The sequence below is a fragment of the Podarcis melisellensis genome (genome assembly GCF_964234715.1).
Source record: "Podarcis melisellensis genome assembly, chromosome: 9".
Classification (NCBI taxonomy): domain Eukaryota; kingdom Metazoa; phylum Chordata; class Lepidosauria; order Squamata; family Lacertidae; genus Podarcis; species Podarcis melisellensis.
This window is the reverse complement of record NC_138541.1, coordinates 57,096,853-57,122,049: the sequence shown is the minus strand read 5'-3', so window position 1 is coordinate 57,122,049 and position 25,197 is coordinate 57,096,853. Positions and strand designations below refer to the sequence as shown.

Genomic DNA, 25,197 nt, shown 5'->3' with positions numbered 1-25,197 from the left:
TTCAATACCAGTGCAGCCCCTTTCCCTGCCCAATAGCTGACAAAGGACTTTTTTAGCACCCATCTGTTTCCCGCACCATCTAAGGCCCCACATGCACAGGCCTAGATGATGCTCTGCACATGTTCCCTTGGATCCTGGTCCGTAGTATGAACAAGGTCATCCATTTTGCAGGTCAGGCCCCCATAACCAATACCAGAGTTATGAAAAACAGCCAACATGTTCGAGTTACTTGAGAAATTATGCAAATATACTTCATTTGCATATCTTTCAGAGGACCTCACATGTGTTGTTTGGGATGCAAATTTCTACTTTTAGCGGAGAGTATACACAGCTCTGGGCACAGGGTAAGAAGGAAGGTTTTTCATTCTCCAAAGGCCTTTGGCTAAGATTCAATTACCACAAAAAAACTTCTAGCAGCCCAGGGGAGGGGCTATAGAAGATTAGCTCTGCCACTCAACTGCTGCCCCCCTGCTGCTCTGTACACCTCTTTGAAACTGGAGGGGACTTTTAGAAGCTGTTTGTAACAGACCTGCAAGACCCTTGGCTGGAACCTAAACAGATCTTTGCACCCCAACATTTATATAGAGGGCTATAAAATTTAGAACACTAATGGAATTGAGTTAGCTGTAAATCCTGATGTTTAAAATCATATTCAGGAACCAGTTGTCTTGATTAAGTGATCGTTCTGGGAGGGGTATAATTCTGAGAGCTCTGAAAAACAGTCTTCCAAGAGATCCAAAGATAGATAGATGATAGATAGATAGATAGATAGATAGATAGATAGATAGATAGATATAGATAATGATGATGATGATAGATAGATAGATGATAGATAGATGATAGATAGATGATAGATAGATGATAGATAGATAGATGATAGATAGATATAGATAGATAGATAGATAGATAGATAGATAGATAGATAGATAGATGATAGATATGCCATACAAACTCTGACTTTGTAAGCGTGATCACTGAGCATTGTGGGTGAGGACTGGATGCAGCAGCCCATCGGCAAAGCTATGTTTATTGAGATTCATAAGAATGCAGATGTACATTCCTGAGTGACCAGTTACGTGTGTTTTGTTGCCTGCAGTTGCAGCTGGATTGGGGTGAGGACTCTGTTGTGTTTCTTTTCCTCTAATGGAATTATACTCCAAGCCTCGGGATTCAACATACAACTACAAATAACGTTAAAATAGGTTCAGACATTTCATTCCAGGCTACCACCACAACAGTCACTTTATTGCTGTAGAATTTTTTATAAAATCCTCAAAGCAAGAGAGCCTAGATGAAAAAAATGCATGAAGCATTCCTGCACACTAGTGTGCGCCTTCCCTATAAGTAGATGTTTATGAGCCAAAAAGCTAAAAGGAGTGCAATCAACCAGCCGTACCAGCCATTTTTAAAGCTGCATTTGTCCACACCCGGAGGTTTAGCAAGCAAAGGGTGGGCTATCGACAAGCTAATGAATGAGTTCAATCTAAACGACATTCACATTTAATTAAAAAAAAGGTAGTTACAAGGAAACATAGTTTTAAAAACAGCGGCAACGTTCCAAATTATTTAAATGTATCATTCGGTTCATGCAGTTGTTAAGACACTAAATCATGAAGTGGCTTAGAAGAATCTATGAGTAAGTATAGTGCCTGAGCAAATTCCTCAATTCTAAAATACAGGCACTCAATGGGAAAAAAATAACTTAATCTTCATAAATAGCAACAAGCTGACAGCGCAGTGACTTCCATTTAAGGAGAAGATGCACGCACACAAGTTTACATATCTTCCCAGCGCAGGTTCCCCATCAGATATCATAGAAGACTACGGCTGTAACATACATACTTCCTGGCCCTTTTTAGGTTGCCTAGATCTTACTATCCCTGGCTCAAGGAGGGCTGAACACATTCGAGAGTAAACCCGGAGCACTTAGTGGAGATTTATCTCAAGGAAATACCCAGACTGGGTTGCGCGTTTAGGACATGTGTTCGCTAAACCATCAGCTATCATCATGCAAAACCTCTCCCGAGTATTTCTCAGGAACAGGTTGTATTCTGAGTGGTCCAAGTAATATTACGTGATTCGGACCAAGTATACACAAACAGCTCGGCTGGGAAATATCACACAACTGAATACTCCTGCATAGTTAGGAACTGGGAGAGTGGGGGTAGGAGAGCAATGAAAAACAGCAACCTGCCCAAACCCCAACCTCAAGTCCAGGAAGAATTTTAATAAACACCAAGGTGTTTGGCTAGACACAGATGCCTAAATTGATTGCCCTCCGCCCCCCCCTCAAACCCCAACTTTTTCTGCCTCCCCAAAACACACCCACACTCATTTTTTGGGGGGGGGGTGACATACCCAAAATGGAAAAAAAAGGAGTCACAGAACTGGGGTGATCAGAAAGGCTTAAATTTCTCTGCCCAGATTCTTGGTGGATATGAAGATAACCCTTCCCCAGTTACCATTTCAGAAGCAGAGAGGGGCTAACAGCCTTTTCTCAGAAGATCTGCAAGGATCAAGTGAAAAGAGGTGGGTTATGTACCTGTGCATACGAATGTGTGCAGCCCCAGGTGGGTTGACTACAGGAATGTAACCCTCAGACCAAAAATTTTAAAAAGTTGGTCAGCTCAGCTTCAAGAAGAAGAAAGCAATTTATGCACGTGTGAAGCAACTCAGTTTCAAATGCTCTTCAGTCCTCAGGACATTCAATAACCGGCTTATCATGGGAATCAAAACTATTAGGTTGCTGAATCTGTTAAGTGAACCAGTTTGTGCAGTTTTTTTCCTTCTTGGTATGTTGAAATAGCAAATGACCAGACTTCCAATTACCTCTGCTTTGTAAGACAACAGCCCCACTTCTACTGAAATAAGGCTACAATTACTGGAAGAGCGCTTCTTCTCCAGGGAAGAAGTACTGCAATATTATTTTATTCCTGTGGTGGGAAACTTGTGACCCTCCAGGTCCTAGACTAGCAATCCCATCATCCCTGACCCCTGGCCATGCTGGCTGAGGAAGATGTGAGTTGGAGAGCAACATCATCTGGAGGGCTTTACAAAAATAGTTCCACACCTCTGCTTTACAAAATAGTTCCTCTAGTTTGAGCAGGATGGGCAGAATCCTTCCCTGTGCAGGCGCAGCACCCACAGAGACAGAAGTCCTATGAGGTCGCAACAGAGCTGTGTTCCCACAATCACATCCTCTCAGTCTCCTGACCATGTGTACAGGAGAAAGGGCTGGGACAGGAGACACATGCCCACGCCACATTATGGTCCGACACATCTGCAGTTGTGCCCATGCATATAAACTGAAGGTGGACGAAGAGAGAAGATCCATGCTCATAACTTGAAAGGCAGGCCTATGTCATTATGTAATTTACAGCTACTGCCATGTTTAGCATTGCACCACGAGTATGCAATGGTGTTTGGAACTAGCCTAACTGCATGAACTTTAAAAATTACCTCACAAGGGCAACACTTCCAATGTATATTTCAAATTAATGTAACTTCCATCTTTATTATTCAGACTTTTCAAAGACTGGCATTTTAAGAAGCCTGCTTTTCAGAAGACAGGGAAAAAATTGGGCTTTCAGATGATCTAGAGAAATAGTTACTTTACAAAGAAATAAAGTGCTTAGGGAAGGGCAGAGAGCTTTCCATTTCAAAAGCATTAAATAAATCAGAACAATGAAATTGATGCTTCGTTCTACTGTTCACATTTGAAGTAGATGCCAATTGATTTGTATTGACCACAATGATTTACTCAATTGACTAAGCCTGTCTCATTTACTGAATGGAAGGAATACTGACTCAAATGTACCGCATGGGTAGAGATTTCAGTAGGTACCCCTAAGAGGCTGCTAGTTATGTTGCAGCCACAGCTTACAGCTTGTTAGACACAATCCAGCTAGTATTGCCTGGACATTATTATTTTTTTGAATAAGTATTTTCATTCAGTATCGAAGAGGACATACATGACAGCACAAAAGCCATATTGTACAATGCAGGGTTGTCGCCACTGTTTTGCATTGGAAAGTATTCTGTCTAAGATGGCAAGCGTTCATCTTCCACAAAGCACGGAAACATCTTGAAAAACAAGACTTTTTAAACATATAGGATACAATTCACAGAACAGGCTCTTGGAAGAAAACATGTTTCCATACAACCTTGACTGAGATCCAGAATTTATAAATCACCAGCAGAAATACCAGCTGCTTAGAAAGTTCATCAGACAAACGTACGCATGTTTCCAGTGTTGACTATGCAACTGTTGGTGCCAGTCTGCTTATAAAAGAAATGCTGCTGACACAGAGCCTTCGTACAAATGCCGGGCACGACGGTTTCATGATGACATGCTCAACGACAATCCGAAGTTCCGTGAAGAGGGTTCTGAAAATAACAGACACTTTTTACAGAAATATCTTTGCAACAGTAGCTCCTACATCTCACTCAAACCTAAACCTTCATCAAAATCAATAATAACGAGGAGGAGGAGGATAACAAAACAACAACAACAACAACAACTTATACCCTTCCCATCTGGCTGGGTTTCCCCAGCCACTCTGGGCAGCTTCCAAGAAGAGAATAAAAATACATTAAAACATCAGTTCAGTCATTAAAAACTTCCCTAAACAGGGCTGCCTTTATTACCATAGCCATATTGCCATAGCCAGAGATATTCTGAGGTTTGCAGAAGTACAAAAAGATTTAAACACACAACATTACGCGAAGAAACCATTCCCGCACCAGAGAGGGCATTGTGTAATTTGATTACCAATGTTTCTAAAATTAAGACAAAATGGGCATCAGAGGACATCCCTGTTTTGTTCTATGACTAAACATTTGGGGTGGGGAGCAATCTAAATTATTTATTCTAATTGTGGCCTGCAATCAATCAATCAATCAATCAATCAATCAATCTCTCTATACATATAAATACCTTCGAAAGTTTTAACTTTTTTTTTTTTTGCCAAAATCACATTTCTGAACTATTTCCATTAGATAATTTGGTTCTGGACAATCAAATAGTTTTAAAATATCAAGTGAGAGGCTTGTTAAAGGTTATGATTTTTTCTAATGAAATAAAACTGTTCAATAATTTCCTTATTGGATCAGTAACTCTTCACCCTGGAACAAACCCAGATTGGTCTGTCTGTATACAGCTGCCAATAAATGTTTTTAATCCATTGACCAGATTGGCCGTAAAGATTTTATAATCTAGATTTAATAAAGAGATTGCTTGGTATGATATTGGTGGAGTCCTTGTGAGGTTTGAGAATAACTATGATTCTTGAATGCTTCCAGGTTGCAGGAAGTAGGTTACCGGCTAAAATATCATTGTATAGCCTGGCCATTTGTGGAAGTGTTTGTTCCTTAAATGTTTTATGAAAGGATGCTGAGAATCCAACAGAGTCAGGTGATTTTCCCATCCTCATGTTTTTAATTACTTCCTTTAACTCCTCTTTTTAGTCCATGATATGGCAACACCCAGGAGCCAACTGTTTAAGCACTGTATTTACAGACAACAACAACAACTTTAAATCGTAATTGGTTTCTTACCGGCAATATGGATTTCGGCGGGAGGAATAACGGAGTGTAAGAAATCTGTAGTAAATAAATGGCTGCAGCAAGCTTCCCTGCCCACTGAAAAGAACAGAAGAAAAAAGATGGGGTGGTGGAGGGGTAGATTTATTTAAAAGGAAACAGTGTAGGATTTGCAGTAAGGCACCACCTTAGGTTTTTCTTCACACATAGTAACTGCTTTGACCTGCAAAAGACCCTTTACAACTAAATAAATGTTTTCACACAGTATTTGACATGCACACACTGTGACGGATGAGTCACAACAGCCGCAGACATTAAATAAAATGCGTCAAGATGGCTGAAACATTAAAACCTTATAAAGGAACTAGTGTTGCCCCCTCCTGCCATGAAATCATGTAACTTTAATGTGTGTTTACTCAGAAGCAAGTCCACTGTGTTCAGTAGACCTTTCTCTCGCACAAGCATGCACTGGAAGGAGCTGCCTTATGGCAGAATTCTGTGCATATTTACTTAGAAATAAATTCCACTGAATTCTTTTTTTAAAAAATATTTTTATTAGTTTTTACACATATTAAAGACAATACAAAACAAGTACAAACATCAAAGACAAACAACAAAAATTGACTTCCCCATGCCTTCCCTTCACCACATCCTTGTTTTGCCATTTTTTCGAGCAACTCGTCAGTCGATCTTTAGTCAAGTCCCTTTTGAATTTTCTTAAAGTTTATGATTTACAGCTGTAATTCTTTGTTTCTTACCCCTTAACATCTTATCAGTCCACAATTTTACAATAGTTTTTTAAATATATTTTAAATTTCCCCCAGTCCTCTTCCACTGTCTCTTTCCTCTGGTCACGGATTCTGCCGGTCATCTCTGCCAGTCCCATATATTCCGTCACCTTCGATTGCCATTCTTCCAGAGTAGGTAGTTCTTGCGTCTTCCAGTACTTTGCCAACAGGATTCTTGCTGCTGTGGTTGCGTACATAAAAAATGTCCTATCCTTCTTTGGTACCAATTGGCCAACCATGCCCAAGAGAAAAGCCTCCGGTTTCTTTACAAATGTCCACTTAAGGACTTTCTTTATTTCATTATAGATCATTTCCCAGTAGGCTTTAATCTTTGGGCAGGTCCACCAAAGATGATAAAAAGTACCTTCAGCTTCATTACATTTCCAACATTTGTTATTGGGCAGATGGTAGATCTTTGCAAGCTTGACTGGGGTCATGTACCACCTATAAATCATTTTCATTATGTTCTCTTTCAGGGCATTACATGCCGTAAATTTAACACCGGTGGTCCATAACTGTTCCCAGTCGTCAAACATAATATCATGACCGATATCCTGTGCCCATTTAATCATAGCTGATTTCACCGTTTCATCCTGTGTATTCCATTTCAGCAGCAAATTGTACATTTTAGATAGATTATTAGTATTGGATTCTAACAATTCTGTTTCTAACTTTGACCTCTCCTTCTGAAAACCAAGTTTCCTGTCTTGCTTAAACATCTCATTTATCTGACAGTAGTGTAACCAATCTCGAACTTTATGCTTTAGCTTCTCAAAACTTTGTAGCTTCAATTTTTCACCATCATGTTCTAAAATTTCACAATACTTAGGCCAATTAGAGTCCATATTAATTTTTTTCACTGCTTTCGCTTCCATTGGTGACAACCACCTAGGGGTTTTACTTTCCAGTAAATCCTTGTATCTATTCCAAACATTGTACAGTGCTTTCCTAACAATATGGTTTTTAAAACTTTTATAGACCTTTACCTTGTCATACCACAGATATGCATGCCAACTAAAGCTATTATCATATCCTTCCAGATCAAGAATGTCTGTATCTTCAAGAAGTAGCCATTGCTTCAACCAGCAAAATGCTGCTGATTCATAATAAAGTCTTAAGTCCGGCAGGGCGAAGCCCCCTCTATCTTTTGCATCAGTTAAAATCTTAAATTTTATTCTGGGCTTTTTGCCCTGCCAGACAAATTTAGATATATCTTTCTGCCACTTCTTGAAGCAGTCCATTTTGTCTAGAATCTGCAACGTCTGGAATAAAAACAACATTCTTGGCAATACATTCATCTTGATAACAGCAATTCGGCCTAACAAGGAAAGTTTCAGCCTAGACCATATATCTAGATCTTTTTTAACTTCTGTCCAGCATTTTTCATAGTTATCTTTAAATAGGTTCACATTTTTAGATGTTAGATTTACCCCCAGGTACTTAACCTTTTTTGCTATTTCCAACCCAGTTTCACTTTGAAACCTATCTTTCTCCTCTTTTGTTAGATTTTTTTCCAGCACCTTTGTTTTCTGTTTATTTAGTTTAAATCCTGCGACCTGGCCGAATATCTCCATTAATTCTAAAACTCTTTTGGCACTAGCTTCTGGCTGTTGCAAAGTTAACACCAAATCATCTGCAAATGCCCTTAACTTATATTGTTTGGACCCGACCTGTATTCCTTTTACCAGCTGGTCCTTTCTGATCATATTTAATAAAACCTCCAGGACAGATATAAAAAGTAGAGGGGATATAGGGCATCCCTGTCGTGTACCTTTCTCTATTGGTATTTCGTCCATTACCACATTGTTCACAATTAGTTTAGCTCTTTGTTCAGAGTATATTGCACCTATACCGTTTTCAAACTCTTGGCCTACCCCCATCCCATGGAGATTCTTCTTCATAAATTTCCAAGAAATGTTGTCAAAGGCCTTCTCCGCGTCCACAAATATTAAAACTGCCTTTCTGTTAATGTCCACCTCCAACAGCTCCAAAATGTCTATAATGTTCCTTACATTATCTGACATGTGTCTCCCTGGGAGAAAGCCTGTTTGGTTCTTATGAATCTCCTCCACCAAAACTCTTTTAAACCTTTTCGCCAAAATATCTGCAAAAATTTTGTAATCCACATTCAAGAGTGATATAGGGCGGTAGTTCTTAACTTGATGTTTCTCAGTTTCTGTCTTCGGTATAAGTGAGATGAATGCTTCTCTCCACGATTCGGGAGCCTTTTTCCCCTCTAATATCTGGTTGCATACTTCCTTCAATGGCTGTATTAGCCATTCTTTAAGATCTTTATAGTATTTCGCAGTCAAACCGTCTGGTCCTGGTGATTTCCCCAATTTCATATTCTGGATGGCACCCTCTATTTCTTGTTCTGTAATTTTTTCATTCAAAATCCTTTTATTTTGTTCTGAAATCTTTGATAGTCCGTATTTTTTAACAAATTCCTCTATTTCAGGTTCGTTTGTAGGCCCTTGTGCATACAGTTTTTTGAAAAAACTTTGAAAACAGTTGCTTATTTCATTTGGTTTGTTAATAATTTTCCCATCTATTTCCAGGGATGTCACAGTATTTAGCTTTTGCCTCTTTTTCAGTTGCCATGACAGCAGTTTCCCGCATTTATCTGCCGATTCAAATGTCTTTTGTCTCATTTGCTTTATCTTCCATTCTATTTCTTGATTCATCAATTCCATATATTGCGTCTGATGATATTTTATTTCTCTTAAGATCTCATGAGACTTCGGCTTGGATCTCAATTTCTTTTCTCCTTCTTTTATCTTGTTCAGAATCTTTTCCTTCCTCTCATTTTGTTTCTTCCTCTTTATGGAATTTTGCTGAATTAAGAATCCGCGCATCACGGCCTTACTTGCGTCCCATACTATTCTTTTTTCCACCTCCGTTTTCAAATTTATCTCAAAGTAATCCTTCAATATTTTTTGGGCCTTTTGATAAATTTCTTCATCTCTGAATAGGGTGTCATTCATTCTCCATCTAAAGGTTCCAGCCGTTGTTAATTTCATTTCCATCTTGACTGCATTATGGTCGGAACAGGTTTTTGTGCAGATTTCTGTTTTTTTCACTCTTGGTGCCAGGTTGCTAGAAATCCAAATTTGATCAATTCTAGTCCAGGTCATTTTTGCTTCCGAGAAAAAGGTTCCCTCTCTTTCCAGAGGGTTCCTAGTTCTCCAAATATCAATTAAGTCCATGGTGTCAGTCAGTTCAAAAAAAGTCTTTGGTAGTCTCCCGTCCTTAGATATTACTTGTCTTTGTGCCTTGTCCATATTTGTGGAGACAACTCCGTTGAAATCTCCCATCATAATGATTTTAAAGTCCATAAAGTCCATTAAAGTCTCATGCAACTTCTTGAAAAACTCTGCCTTCCCCTCATTAGGTGCATAAACTCCAACGATTAGAATCTTTTCTCCTTGAATTTGAATTTCTACTGCCAGGTATCTTCCTTCATCATCTTTAAAAATCATTTTTGGTTCCCATTTTTCCTTGGCATAAATCACCACCCCTCTTTTCTTAACTTTATCTGAGGAAACGAATTCCTGTCCTAATCTCTTGTTTATCAAAAGTTTCCTGTGTATCCTGGCAATATGAGTTTCTTGCAGACAGATTATGTCTAATTGTTCTTTCTTTAATATATGAAAAACTTGATCTCTTTTTCGGGGATGGTTCAGACCATTACAGTTCCAACTCAGAAGTTGCAGGGACATTTTGTTATTGGGTATTTTTCCCGCCAACTGCTCCAAGTTCTTGTTCCTCGTCAGTCGGTGCTGGGTTCAATCCAAACGATAAGTTTGCAATATCCAGTGTTTCCCTCTCTCTCACGGTTCCTTTCTGAAAGTCCTCGAGGTTTCTCTCCAAAAAGTATTCTTTGTCTTGAATTGTTTTTATTTTAATTTTCTTTCCTTTGAAGTTGAAAGATAGCCCTTGTGGGAATTCCCACCTGAATGGAATATTGTTTTGTTTCAGTAAGTCAACTAAGTCTTTAAATTGTGTTCTCTCCTCCAAGAAGTATCTGGGAATATCTTTGAAAATCTGTATTTGGGAATTTTTAATAACCAGTGCCTTCTGGAAATGTAGGTTCAATATTTTGTCTCTTTCTTCCTTAGATCTCAAAGTAATTAAACAATCCCTTGGTTTCTTACCTTGCTTTCTGCCAATCCGGAAGGCTGTAGTTATTGCAAACTCCTCTTCCTCTTCCTGTAGCTCGTCACTCCAAAATTCTTGGAACTTATCTGTAAGAAATTCCCCAAGCTTGTCCTCCTCCTCCTCAGGTACCAGTCTCAATTTTAAGTTCTTGCCTTTCCTCTCCAGTTCCATAAGGGCCAAGGCTTCATCATGTTCATATACTTTCTTTGCAATAGGAACAAATTTCCCTTTAGTTTCCTCGGCCGTGGTCCTGGCGCTCTCAGCTATTTTCCTTGTCTCTGAGCTTTCCTGAATTAAGCGATTTATAGAGTCTGTATTAGTCGATATTATCGTCGTGTTCAAATCCAGTCTTGTTGTCAGTTCTGTCAATTTCTTGGAATTCTCTGTAGATTGCTTAGTGAGTGATTCTAGGGATTCATTTATCCTGAGTAGAGCCTGTGTCATGGAATCCATTGATACCGTTGTTACTCTTTCCTGTGCTGCTGATGTTCCTGTCAAGGAGCCTCTTTTCTTTTGAGCCTGAGCCTGCTTTGCTTTGGATCTTGTTGATATTTCATCCAGTGGGCCGCTCATATCTCAAGGTCGTTCCCACAGGAACAGTTGCAGGTGGAAAATCCCACTGTTTCTGTCTCAGTACAGCAATCTCTCTTTTAAGCCTCTAGAGGGAGTACATTGTATCCATTACAGGAACAAAGAAACAGGGAAGGAAGTAGCCATGAAAAGTTCCAAAAGTGAAAGTCCAAGTAAAAGTCCTATTTTGTTACAATTTGAAACGTTACAGTTACAGTTTTGTTCACTAAAGTCCTGTTACTTTTTGTCAGGTGAATGACACTTTATATCCACCATTTAGTATGACAGTTCACTCCCAGGCGCTCGCTGCTCCGACAGCCTGGCCAGAGGTATTGACAGCAGAAGTTCCCGTTCCAAACTCCTTTCCCCAGGCAAAAAAAGTTAAGTCAATTTTCTTCCCCCCTCTCCTACTCCTTAGGGGGGAGGTCCTCTTTCGATGTCAGGTTAACAGATTTAACAAGTCTAGATACGTTCCCTTTAAATACAGCTTGCTCCTTTCGTTGCTCAATCAATCATGCAGTTCCGGGAGGCAGACTTCCTTGATTTTTTGCCTTGCCCGTTTTCAGCCTAATCTTCTTAAATCTTAAAATTTAAAGTCCCGTTCACTTTATTTGTTGGTCTTACTCACGGGTACTGCTGCCAATCGGTAATTTCAGGAAGGAATCGGCGCTCTCCGTCAATGGCAACGCGGCTTCGCTCCGTGGGCTGGGTTGCGATCCTCAGCACCGCGCTCACTCCCGATGCCGCTCCGGAGCCTTTAAAAAGGCTCTTTCGCGATACCGGGGGGCGCAAAGGTGCCCACCGAATCTCCTTGCTCACAGGCTTCAGCGCCTGTGATTTTAGGGGTCCCCCGCTCTAAATTCCACTGAATTCAATGGGACCTGGGAGTTTGCAGTGGTTCCCCGTCTGTGGAATGCTCTCCCCAGGGAAGTTTGCCTGGCACCTTCATTATACACCTTTAGGTGCCTTTGGATGATTGACATCCTTTGCCCTTTTAAAATGTGTTTTTTTGGGGGGGTATTGCTTTTATTTTACTTTATTGTTTTATATATTTTGTGGTTTTATATTTTGATTTTGTTCTGTGAACGCCCCTGAGACCTCTGGGTATAGGGAGGTATATCAATTCAATAAATACCATATTTTTCGCTCTATTAAGACGCACCCAACCATAAGACGCACCTAGTTTTAGAGGAGGGAAACAAGAAAAAAAATATTCTGCATCTGCGCAGCGCCTCTCCAGCAAAGCGAAGTCAGAACAGCAAGAGGGATCGCTGCTTTTGCTGTGCAACGATTCCTCTTGCTGCTCTGGCTTCAGCGATCACTGCGCAGCCTGCATTTGCTCCATAAGATGCACACACATTTCCCCTTACTGTTTAGGAGGGGGAAAGTGTGTCTTATAGACTGAAAAATACGGTAAATAAGAAATTATAATAAATTACTGGTATATTCCATTCTTCCACCAGTGGTCTGCAAGGTAGCTTAGATACAAAGGATGGTATTTAAATAAATAACTGTGCAAGGGGAATGAGTTTCGCTTGCACAACAGGACTTCACCCCTCTCCTCCCCCTGTGCACACCCTGTTCCACCCCCAAATCTGCTCTAGAGGGTTGGGGGAACTCCAGAACAGAATTAGGGGGTGCACGGTGGAAGGAGAGGGGCAGAACATTCTGTTGAACAAAGAGAAATTATTTCACTGATAGAACATTTTCCTTAATACTACTTTGAATACAACCCTAAATTAAAACACACTACTACAAAATAACGGGCACTTAAAATGCAATATTGTCTTTTTGGCATCTGAATCAGAGCTTTCTTCATGCACATGAAAGTAAAATTTCTCCAAAAGAACAAAAACAGACTATGCTGATCTTTGCCTTAAGGATCAAGAAACCATCCTTACATTAGTCAGCAAGCAAACCCTGTGCATTGTAAAAATAGGGTTCTTAGTGCAGCACAGCCACAGGGTCAGGAGATGGTGAGAAAATCACAACCCGACCTTAGTTTTCAGACTGCAAGGACGGTCCCTTATAGGGACATTGCAATGATAAACAAGAAGCAGTCTGATTCTGTATTCCCAAGCAGTTATAGAACACCATCCGAATAAAAATAAAAGTTAATGTTTCATCTCATACCTGAAAAGCATAAACACAGTAGCCGGCATCAAGAAGATCTCATTGCAAGCTATGAATTTCAGGATGTTTTGCTGATTGGCATTTAACTTGTCCAAGAGATTTCTTAGGAAAAGAAGACTATTTGAACCTCGTGCCTTGAAAGAAGGGAGTAAAAAAGCAACGTCAGGAAACTTTGTGCTATGTACAGTGGTACCTCGCAAGACGAATGCCTCGTAAGACGAAAAACTCGCAAGACGAAAGAGTTTTTCGTTTTTTGAGTTGCTTCGCAAGACGAATTTCCCTATGGGCTTGCTTCGCAAGACGAAAACGTCTTGTGAGTTTGTTTCCTTTTTCTTAAAACCGTTAATACCCAGGGAATCCGTGCTTCGCAAGACGAAAAATTCACAAGACGAAAAAAGTCGCAGAATGAATTAATTTCGTATTGCGAGGTACCACTGTATACAAATTCAAACTTTGGGAATACTTTCAGCTATGCTGTAATTATTTTATAAACCTTGAAAGGCAGTCTAAATATAATAAGCAGGAAAACTGAAGAATTTTGCAAACCTTGCTACAATGTTTATTATGCAGGAAACGGTCAACCTAATATTCAGTTTCAGTTCCCCACTGCCACCATTTAACCCAAACAACCCTGCGCAGGAGGTTAGATTGAATAATGATCAAGGTCACCCAGCGAGGATCACAGATACATAGGGATTTGAACCCAAGTCTCCTCAGTCCTCACCAAACATTCTGGCTCTCCACGTGTATCCTTTTCTTTCCTACCTGCTAACCCTTTGATAGAAGCAGCAGGACTGGATGAGCTACACAAACTGTGGCAGAAAATAGCCAGATCCCCGTTTCCAGTTTACCCCTTAAAAAATCCATGTCTCATCTGAATCATGCCCTCCTTACAAAGAGCAATGTGGCAAGTAAGGGGCACAAGATCATATACTAACAACATACTTACATCAAGAACCTTCTTTGTGTAGGTGGCAGCGTGAAGCAAAGAAAACAACAGAACTGGGAAAATACTCACTGAAGTGAAAGTTAAGGAGAATTACAACCTCACGCATGTTATTTCACATTTACACTGTGGTCTGAATATTCAAGCACATCGTCCACTTGTGTCGGCATGCAAGCTTGCGATCTCTTGCTTTAAATTCAGATTCTTTTGTATGAGAAGAAGTTTGGACCTTAAGATTCAGGTGATTAAAGTTAGGTAGCTTTATTAAACACTTAGGAACACAGAATACAGTCCTAATCATGGAATGGAATTTGAAAATGATGGTTAGCGGTATGTGCTTGTAGAAGTATAGGCACCTAGCAGTTTGTGTGTACTTAACTTATGTAGGGCCAGAGTTGAAATCAGTAGATCAATGTTTTAGAGTGAAATCCTATACAGGTCTTCTCAGAAGCAGGTATAGGATTGCAACCTTATTAAATAAATTGACGGCGCTAAGTAATATGAGCTCACTTGTTTATTTTGATTCAGATACTTTACATCAATAGGTAATAAATAAGAGTTAATAAAGGTGGTGCTTCTGTCTAGGGTGAGACTAGAGTTGATGAGGCCTTAATTTGTGTGACTGTCCTATACATATATAAAGCAGGAAGTGAGGTGGTAATTTCACTAAAAACAAAAAGCACACATAAGGCGGGGGGGGGGGAAGAGTTCAGCACCCCTCTCCCCTGAGCTTTACCTCCTTGTAGTTGATTACTCCAGTCAGCGGCGGAGGAAGCTGCTTGGGCACCTGGGTGGTGTGCCCAGGGGAGAGGCAAGCCACCCATTGGGGTGGGACGAGGGCAGGGCACACAGTGGGGCCTCCGGAGTCTGCCTGCCTCCTCCCACTCAGCCGCCCCACAGCTGGGGGGGGGAGGTAGTGGGCGGACCATTTGGGCAGTGTGGAGTCTGTGCACACCCAAGCCACCGCATCTCTCCCAGGACAGACACGTGGCTCGAGCGCGCTGCAGACCCCGTGGTGAGTGCCGCCCAACATTGTGTCATCCCCCTTCGGTGGTGACACCCCAGGTGGCCTGCACCCACTGTACCCCCCTCCCTCTGCCCCTGACTCCAGTCGTGCTTCTCTAACCTTTTTCTGTGGGCCACACTTTCAGAATAAAATTTTGCTCCCCCCACACCAACATTTTTATTTATAAGAAGTACATTGGAAAACGATGTGGGGCTACCTTTGAAGGTGACCCGGAAACTACAACTAATCCAGAATGCGGCAGCTAGACTGGTGACTGGGAGCGGCCGCTGGGACCACATAACACCAGACTTGAAAGACCTCCACTGGCTCCCAGTACATTTCCGAGCACAATTCAAAGTGGTGATGCTGACCTTTAAAGCCCTAAATGGCCACGGTCCAGTATACCTGAAGGAGCGTCTCCACCTCCATTGTTCTGCCCAGACACTGAGGTCCAGCACCGAGGGCCTTCTGGCAGTTCCCTCGCTGCAAGAAGCCAAGTTACAGGGAACCAGGCAGAGGGCCTTCTCGGTAGTGGCACCCACCCTGTGGAATGCCCTCCCACCAGATGTCAAAGAGAAAAATAACTACCAAACTTGTAGAAGACACCTGAAGGCAGCCCTGTTTAGGGAAGCTTTTAATGTTTAATAGGTATTTTAGTGTTTTGTTGGAAGCCGCCCAGAGTGGCTGGGGAAACCCAGCCAGATGGATGGGGTATAAATAATAAATTATTATTATTATTATTATTATTATTATTATTATTATTATTATTAAAAGAAAGAACTCCTAGCAGTGCTTGATTTATAGCAAAGAACACAACTACTTAATATTATGGTCATGGGACATCCCGAAAGCATAAAACAATGCAGCTACACAAGAACATGAATCTGGCCGGTCATCACCCTGTAGGCTTTGTGGCTGACCAAAGGTATGAGCTGGAGTAATCCCTGATTTAAGTCTAGCTCTCTACGACAGCAAAAGCACAATCAAACTATTACAGAATTGGAAGTATTACAAGACTTGTAGAAAGGATACTTGTAACAGGGTAGGAATTGACAAAGATGAGGGAATACAAAAGGTAGTGGCAGCTGTCCTCCAGCAAGGCTTGAGCCAGGAACGCCCTACTTAGCTGAAAATGTGGTAGCCTTTGGTGAAGTCGAAGGGCGCTGGTGAGAGCATTTGCCAGCAAGGCACGTTGATAAAAGCTAGCTGCTTCATGCAACCTTGAGAATTATCAAAGGAGAGGTTACCATACAAACCGAGTTGCGGCTTCAAGTCTTCCTCCCAAGAGAATTGCATCATCATTTCAGTCTCTGAAGCCCTCCCTGCTAAGCTCTGCCAAGATGTAACTGTTACTCAGTCTGAGAAGCATTCCCGGTGCTTGGCACTGAACTCTACAGGTGTGCCAAGTTTGGGAGAGTGGGGGGAGGGGAGAATGTCATTTAAAAGTATTTTCAATGCAGTTATCTATTTGATGCTTCTTTGGAGAGAAAAATGGCAGATAAACAATAACGTAGTAACTGGAATCTAGTTAAATGACAATATCAAAACCTAAACAATAAATGACACTCACTTGAGCTGAAGGTGTATAATGTACAGATTACTGAACAGGTGTAAAGTTGGTTCTTAAACAGAACCAAATATCAAGCACTGATATTTGCAAAATATTGGTCAAAGTCCAACCAAAGTCAGTGATACAGGTTTCCTGGATTTTTTCCTATGCAAATTTAGGCTAATTTGCATTGGAAATCTTTCAGTCAGCATTTAAACATTTTCTCATAGCCTAGAGAGTGATCTAGTTTAGCATTCAGTAAGCAAAGCTACAAACTTTGAAACTGCTAAGCTTACCCAATACTGTAGTTGACATGGGCATCCTTTTGTTGTCACTAATGAACTTAACGAAAGTTAAAACTCCCACATAAAAATAAAGCACTGGAAAATCTTCTGCCCCATATCACTGACTGATATTTCACACCTATTACACCACACTGATTTCCAATGGGCAGCTAAGAATATAGATTGATATCTCATATTAAAATGGATGGGAAGTAACAAAAGCTTAACCTTAGCTGGATTAGAACAACTGTATATGCATATAAAATGTGATACAGAGCTTTTAAGCATAATGTATGTTTTCTGTTTCATTCTGTGGCTAAAAAAAGCAGTGTCCTTTCTAAGGATATCAGGGGCACTACTGCTTTAAGGAACATTATTATACATACCCGAGAAGAGGCAGGACAAATAAAGCCGAACAGTAAACTGTGAATATACGGGAAAGCCACATTGCTGTATCCAACTTATTAGTAATCAGAAATTGCTGTAAAAGAAAGGAAAAGTAGTTAGTGAATAAATATTTATTTATTTATTGTTTTTATTTATTAAATTTCTCTCCCATCCACCCTCCCAAAGCAGCCCACTGTTTTACCCACTGTTAAAGAACAGATACCCACCAAACTGACCAGATCCAGAACCAACATAGATAACAGACAATAGGAAGAACGCAAAACTTTGGCTTTTTCATAAACGCAAGTGCAAATAACAGATAAAAAAGGAATCTCCACACAGTCGCTCTTAAATTTGGAAGACATAATAATGAGACTTCTAAAGACCTATGTTTCGTGATTGCATTTTTATAACTGTAAATTTTAAAAACTGTTTTTAATGTCACAGTTTAAACTGTTGTAACCCACCCGGGGATTATAGGATGAAGGTCAGGCAATAAATTAAAATAAAAATAATTAAGAGGGTCAACTTTGAATATCTGCTCTTTGAGAACCACGAGGATATCTCAGCTGCTCTCTGCTAGCACCCATGGCAGAGAGTGGCTAGGAAGCAGTTCTGGTGAACTTCACCACCTTCTGGAATGGAACAGGACATCCCAAAACCAATCCCTACTCAGTCTAGGTTCCAAGGAAGCCCAGTATAGCCCTCTATTGATCACAGAATGAAGATATCTACTTTGCCTCATGGCTAGGACAGGTGGTGACTAACTGAACTAGCAAGCCCTCCCATCTCTGAGCAGTCAGGGCAACAGCAGTGGCTGCAGTCACCTATAAGAACTCTCAGGACATTTTTAGTAGTGAAGGCATTTACCATATAAAATGCCCTGGGAGGAGTACTCTGTAGAAAATGAAGTCACCACCATACTGTGGGACAGTCATTAAAACAAACCCAAAGAAGGTTTCTTCTGTTAAACTGCTAACAGATAAAACTTTTAGGCTGTGTTTTTATGGAAGATAAGGAAGCTATCAGAACTCAGTGTTTCGTGTTTTCCCCAGAAGTCCATCTAGCATCAGGTATGACTCCTATCTAAAGGTCCAATTCAAAAATTTCCTACAAGAGGATAGAGGTAGCTATGACACAGCCTGCTAATAGTTTAACCAATGCAATACAGTGGTACCTCGGGTTACATACGCTTCAGGTTACAGACTCTGCTAACCCAGAAATAGTACCTCAGGTTAAGAACTTTGCTTCAGGATGAGAACAGAAATCGTGCTCCAGCGGCACGGCAGAGGGGGAAGCCCCATTAGCTAAAGTGGTGCTTCGGGTTAAGAACAGTTTCAGGTTACCACTGTACTGCAAAGTGTACTACAACCACATTCTATCAAGGCAAAGTACCTGTTGAAGGGCCACATGCACAAGCCAAATGCAGCCCCATCAGCCAGAAACAGCAGCTCATAAAAAGCTTTTGTTGTTGGTTCCTGCTCTGGATTGCAAAAACAAATAGGCTGTCAAGTATTTTGTGGGTCCAAATACACAGCTGGTGGCCTGCATCTGGCTTAGTGGATCACAAGTTAAGCAGGCCCAGCATGAACTACCGCCGGTAGCATGAAACTGCTTGTGCATTTCACCATGACTAATATGGTGTTGCAAGTTGTTATGTGTATGTGGAAATATCAGCTAGCCTGAACATTTTGCCAGTGGCCCTGCCTGCCTATAAACTAAAAGGGGAAAGGTAAATCTGGTTTCCAGGGAGGCAGTCACACCCATCCTACATAGACAAGAAATGAATCAAATGGGCCAGAACTTGACTGTTCCCAGTTCCCTGCCCTTTTCCAAAATATGCTTTTGGTTTGTTGGTTTGCAAATTTCCAAATGCATTCACATTCAGCCCATAAAAGAATTTACTACATGGTTTTGGCATCCTATTGCCACTTCATTCCAACCTTACACTTTTTTTCTTTTAGATCCAATGTGCGTATACACTTGACAATTGGGGAAACAGCTGATGAACTGGGCTCTAACCCACAATAGCCTGTGCTGTAGGTAACATTTTTTAGTCTCTTTACCAGTCAGTGTGGAAAGGGAGGGGAATCGTTTTGGCCCAGTGAGTCAGATTTTTACCGCCGCATACACTGCAGACCACTTTTGACAGTGTGCTGGGCCACCCACTTGTCAAAGTTTGCCCACGGGAGTGGAGGGAGATAGTGACCCAGCAGGATTTAACTCCCTGTGTGTCAGCTGATGCTCAAGCCTGTTTTCTGCACCAAAAGCAAGCAGGATTAAACTGATGCACAGGGAGTTTATTCATGATATCTAAAAGGATCCAAACACATATCTACTTGCCCCACAGGTAAAGGACTCCTGGACGATTAAGTCCAGTCAAAAGCAACTATGGGGTTGTGGTGCTCATCTCACTTCAGGCCTAGGGAGCCGGCGTTTGTCCACAAACAGCTTTTCAGGTCATGTGGCCAGCATGACTAACCTGCTTCTGGTGCAACGGAACACCATGACGGAAACCAGAGATCATGGAAACGCCATTTACCTTCCCGTCGCAGCGGTACCTATTTATCTACTTGCACTTGGATGCTTTCGAACTGCTAGGTTGGCAGGAGCAGGGACAGAGCAACAGGAGCTTACCCCGTTGCACGGATTCGAACTGCTGACCTTCCGATCAACAAGCCCAAGAGGCTCAGTGGTTTAGACCACATCGCCACCCGTTCCCATATACCCAACATCACATATGGTGTTAGGCATGAGACAGGTGTCTGTGGTTTGGGGAAAATGGCTTGGCAAGCCAACTTTGGCTCACAAGCCAGGGGCTCCCCATCTGTGGTACAGTGGTACCTCGGGTTAAGTACTTAATTTGTTCCGGAGGTCCGTTCTTAACCTGAAACTGTTCTTAACCTGAAGCACCACTTTAGCTAATGGGACCTCCTGCTGCCACCGCGCCGCTGGAGCACGATTTCTGTTCTCATCCTGAAGCAAAGTTCTTAACCCGAGGTACTATTTCTGGGATAGCGGAGTCTGTAACCTGAAGCGTATGTACCACTGTATAGGTAATACAGAACTAAAGAAACCAGTGGTCTTAGCATCAAACAACTTCCTAAATACCTACGTACTAGTGCAGTAACCTAAACATCTGTTGCATAGCCCATGTTTCAGAAAACAGCCAGAACAACTTAGGACTCTTGACACTGAGTTGGCTCCTTCAGCCTGTTCCACAAACCTTTGCCAAAGGCAGCAGTGGAGAGGAAAAAGCCAAGCCTGGAAGCTTTAAATTAAAAAAGTTAAGAGGAACTGAAACTTCTGAAGGGCAATTAAGGGGCAAGAGAGGGCAACTTCTAATGGAGATGTGAAACAGGGGACACTGTCACGGTGACAAAACTGCCACTGCAAACATCCAAATTCCCTCCTCTACACAACTATCCGAGATTCAGAATAAACCCTCATTGGAGGTGGGCGGGGGGAGGCGTGTGGTTGTGTCAATCTGCTCCCACATGTGCCCATTGATATATGAACAGTTAAAGGGTTGGGACTATGACCTGGGAGGCCACAGTTTGAATCGCTGCTCAGCCGTGAAGCTCACTGGGTGACCTTGGGCCAGCCATCATCTCTCAGCCTAACCTGCCTCACAGGGTTGCTGTGAAGGATGAAAATGTGGAGGACAACCACATACACCACCTTAAGCCACTTGGAAGATAAAGGCGGCGTATAACTTAATCAATTAACACTGCCTCATTCGTAGCCCTGAAAACTGGGCTTGGGGGGGGGTGAGCTACGACACCCCCAATCTCAGAATTTGAGCAGATTTGCCCTGCTACAAGAAGGGGATACAATACGGGAGACAACCCACGGATTTGAAACAACCTGAAATCAGAGCTCTCCCTATGAAGAAAACCATATACAGTGGTACCTCGGGTTAAGTACTTAATTCGTTCCGGAGGTCTGTTCTTAACCTGAAACTGTTCTTAACCTGAAGCACCACTTTAGCTAATGGGGTCTCCTGCTGCTGCCGTGCCGCCGGAGCACGATTTCTGTTCTCATCCTGAAGCAAAGTTCTTAACCTGAAGCGCTATTTCTGGGTTAGGGGAGTCTGTAACCTGAAGCGTATGTAACCTGAAGCGTATGTAACCCGAGGTACCACTGTACAACTCTCCATGGGAGCGCATTTATAGCCTGACAGAGGGACAGAATTATTATTATTATTATTAATTGAATTTATATCCCGCCCTATACCTGGGGGTCTCAGGACGGTTTACAGAGTTGGAAGGGACCCCTCCGCAGGGTCATCTAGTCCAACCCTTTGCCACATGCAGGAATCCTTTTCATAGCTGTCAACGTTTCCCTTTTTTTTAAGGGAAATCCCCTTATTCCGAATAGGATTCCTCGCGAGAAAAGGGAAAAGCTGACAGCTATGCCTTTTTTGCCCTCCGTGTGGAACTCGAACCCACGACCCTGGGGTTAACAGTCCCCGGCTCTACCGACTGAGCTACCCCGGGGGCTGAAGAGGCGTGAGGCCGGTTTCGAATAAAATAAAATATAATCCTCTCAGGCGGAGCGTCGGGGGTCGAAGCAGGGCCGCGAAGGCCGCGCTAGGCCGCCCCGCCGGACTCAACTCACCACGGCTCCGCCGCCCGCGCCTCCCTGCATGGGCCCGTTCTGCGCCGTGTCCGCCATGGCCGCGCCGCCCACCGGCTCCGCTCGGGGCGCGAGGAAGAGGAGGAGGAGGAAGGGAAGGAGAGGCTCGGCGACGAGAGGGTTAAGCGGAGAGCGGGGCCTGCTCGTGCCGCGCGCGAGGGCCGTATCTGGCTGGCCGGAAGCGGGGAAGGAAGAGGCGGCGGTTGCCGGCGGCGGCGGCGGCAGCAGGTGCGCGGAAGGAGGCGAGCGAACGAGGGACACTCCTCAAGGCAGCCCCGCCGCTGAGCAAGCCCGCGTCGCGCAGGCGCAGAGGGGCTGCTTCCGGGTCGCTCGGGTAGGGGGGCGGTCATCCGGTAGAGCATGCTGGGTAATGTAGTCTTCGAGGCTCAGCCGCCTGATTTCGGGACAAGGTCGCTTTGATATTTAGTTTTGGAACCGGGAAGGGTGCTTTTGATGCATTTATTTTCCCCTCTCACTATATATATATATATATATATGTATGTATATATGTGTATATATATATATATATATATATGTATATATGTATGTATATGTATATGTACATGTATATATGTATATGGGATGCGGGTGGCGCTGTGGGTAAAACCTCAGTGCCTAGGGCTTGCCGATCGCATGGTCGGCGGTTCGAATCCCCGCGGCGGGGTGCACTCCCGTCTTTCAGTCCCAGCTCCTGCCCACCTAGCAGTTTGAAAGCACCCTTAAGTGCAAGTAGATAAATAGGTACCGCTTTATAGCGGGAAGGTAAACGGCGTTTCAGTGTGGTGTGCTGTGCTGGTCTGGCTCCCCAGAACAGCTTCGTCACGCTGGCCACATGACCCGGAGGTGTCTCCGGACAGCGCTGGCCCCGGCCTCTTAAGTGAGATGGGCGCACAACCCTAGAGGCTGTCAAGACTGGCCTGTACGGGCAGGGGTACCTTTACCTTTACCTATATATGTATATGTGTGTGTGTGTGTGTGTATAATTAAATTTTGTTTTACAATTTAGAATATTCATTTAAACAACCTTAAAATGTCAATGACTTCCCTTCTTCTCTTTCCGTGGTGCATTTTACATATCATAAATCCCTGCATATTTTGCATAAACTAAACCATTCAGTATTCCATTTTTACATCTATCAAACTTGTTTACACTGCAGTTAATGCTGCCAACGTTTTCAAGTGTACAAAATTTTCCTCCATATATTCAATAAACATTTTCCAATCTTCTTGAAACGTATATTCTTCTTGTTCTCTTATTCTATATGTTAAATCCGCAAGCTGCGCTAATAATAATAATAATAATTTATTTATACCCCACCCACCTGGGTATTCTGATGTTCCATCAGTTTAAGTTTCCATTTTAAGGTAACGGCAGGTATACAATTTAAATAAACAACTCAGCGTCCGCAGCAGAAAAGCCTGTGATGCTCTAACGGGCTCTGCTCCGCTCGGCAGCGGCTGTCAGCTGGCCTGGCTCTTCAATCCCTGGACTCCAAATCGCAGCCCCGGATTCTTGGCCTGGCGGCTCTGAGAACCAGCGCCTGGGTGCCCTGCACCCCTAGCGCCTATGGGTAAGCCGGCCCTGAGGAGATGAGTCTGACATGAGAAGTCACTTTGGCATACAAGTGGTAGGTGCACTAGTTTTAAAACAGATGCGAGTTAAAATCCAAGAATCTGTGGAGCAGTTGATCACAGTCAACCAACATTGATCTTGCATAATAAACACACACAAAGATGTGTGTGAGGGAGAATGACATTCAGCTTCGTTCAATCATCGTGCACAGTGGTATTGTCCGGCATTTTCAGATCTTCCAAGTGTCCCTATTTTCTAGGGATGTCTCTGATTTAGAGTAGCCATCCTGGTATCTGATTTGATCCTGAAATGTCCCACTTTTCCTTAGGACGTCCCTATTTTCATTGCAGAAATGTTGGAGGGTATGGAGTTACTCAACTCCGGAGCTGTCTGAAGACAATCCTGTATCAGGAAGGTTTTTTAAAATGTTCTATTATGTTTTTACCGGTATATATTTTGGAAGCTGTCCAGAGTACTGGGGCAACCCCATAAGATGTGTGGGGTATAAATAGTAAAGTTATTATTATGGAATGGGAACGTCCCTATTTTCATCGGAGAAATGTTGAAGGGTATGCATTATTTTTTTTAAAAAAGGGACTTAATGGTCTTAACACAAACATTCAGACACACAGCGAGAGACTTTAGATGCTAATCAGTGGCTTGCGGTCAGTGGGCTAGGGGGACTAGGTTAATCTCCTAAATGTTCCTGGTAAATTAGAGTACAGTGGTACCTCTGGATGCAAATGGGATCCATTCCAGAGCCCCGTTCACATCCTGAGTAGAATGCAACCTGCGACTGTGTGGGTCGTGATTCGCCGCTTCTGCACATGCACGTGATGTCATTTTGAGCGTCTGCGCATACGCGAGCGGCGAAACCCAGAAGTAACGCGTTCCGTTACTTTCGGGTCGCTGCGGAGCGTAACCTGAAAACGCTCAACCTGAAGCATATTTAACCCGAGGTATGACTGTACTTGATCACCTCATCTGTCTCCTGAGAAATCTCTACGTGGGACAAGAAGCTGCAGTTAGAACTGGATATGGAACAACTGATTGGTTCAAAATTGGGAAAGGAGCATGACAAGGCTGTATATTGTCTCCCTGCTTATTTAACTTATATGCAGAATTCATCATGTGAAAGGCTGGGCTGGATGAATCCCTAGCCAGAATTAAGATTGCCGGAAGAAATATCAACAACCTCAGATATGCAGATGACACAACCTTGATGGCAGAAAGTGAGGAGGAATTAAAGAACCTTTTAATGAGGGTGAAAGAGGAGAGCGCAAAATATGGTCTGAATCTCAACATAAATAAAACGAAGATTATGGCCACTGGTCCCATCACCTCCTGGCAAATAGAAGGGGAAGAAATGGAGGCAGTGAGAGATTTTACTTTCTTGGGCTCCATGATCACTGCAGATGGTGACAGCAGTCACGAAATAAAGAGACGCCTGCTTCTTGGGAGGAAAGCAATGACAAACCTAGACAGCATCTTAAAAAGCGGAGACATCACCTTGCCAACAAAGGTCCGTATAGTTAAAGCTATGGTTTTCCCAGTAGTGATGTATGGAAGTGAGAGCTGGACCATAAAGAAGGCTGATTGCTGAAGAATTTATGCTTTTGAATTA

At 42.5% G+C, this 25,197-nt stretch overlaps 1 protein-coding gene across 2 annotated transcripts; it reads right to left on the bottom strand.

Moving 5' to 3' along the window:
- Positions 1 to 1,211: 1,211 nt before the first annotated feature.
- Positions 1,212 to 22,284, bottom strand: TMEM33 (transmembrane protein 33). Of its 2 annotated transcripts, none has more exons than XM_081924632.1 (7): positions 21,983 to 22,284; positions 17,362 to 17,456; positions 16,175 to 16,362; positions 14,140 to 14,207; positions 13,191 to 13,324; positions 5,557 to 5,640; positions 1,212 to 4,386 (listed from the first exon to the last, which is right to left on the bottom strand). In XM_081924632.1, the coding sequence occupies exons 1-7, from the start codon at positions 22,037 to 22,039 to the stop codon at positions 4,257 to 4,259; spliced, it is 756 nt and encodes a 251-aa protein (XP_081780758.1). In that variant the 5' UTR covers positions 22,040 to 22,284; the 3' UTR covers positions 1,212 to 4,256. The 2 variants fall into 2 exon arrangements, with proteins under 2 accessions (XP_081780758.1, XP_081780759.1); XM_081924633.1 differs by lacking the exon at positions 21,983 to 22,284 and adding an exon at positions 17,892 to 17,979.
- Positions 22,285 to 25,197: the final 2,913 nt, after the last annotated feature.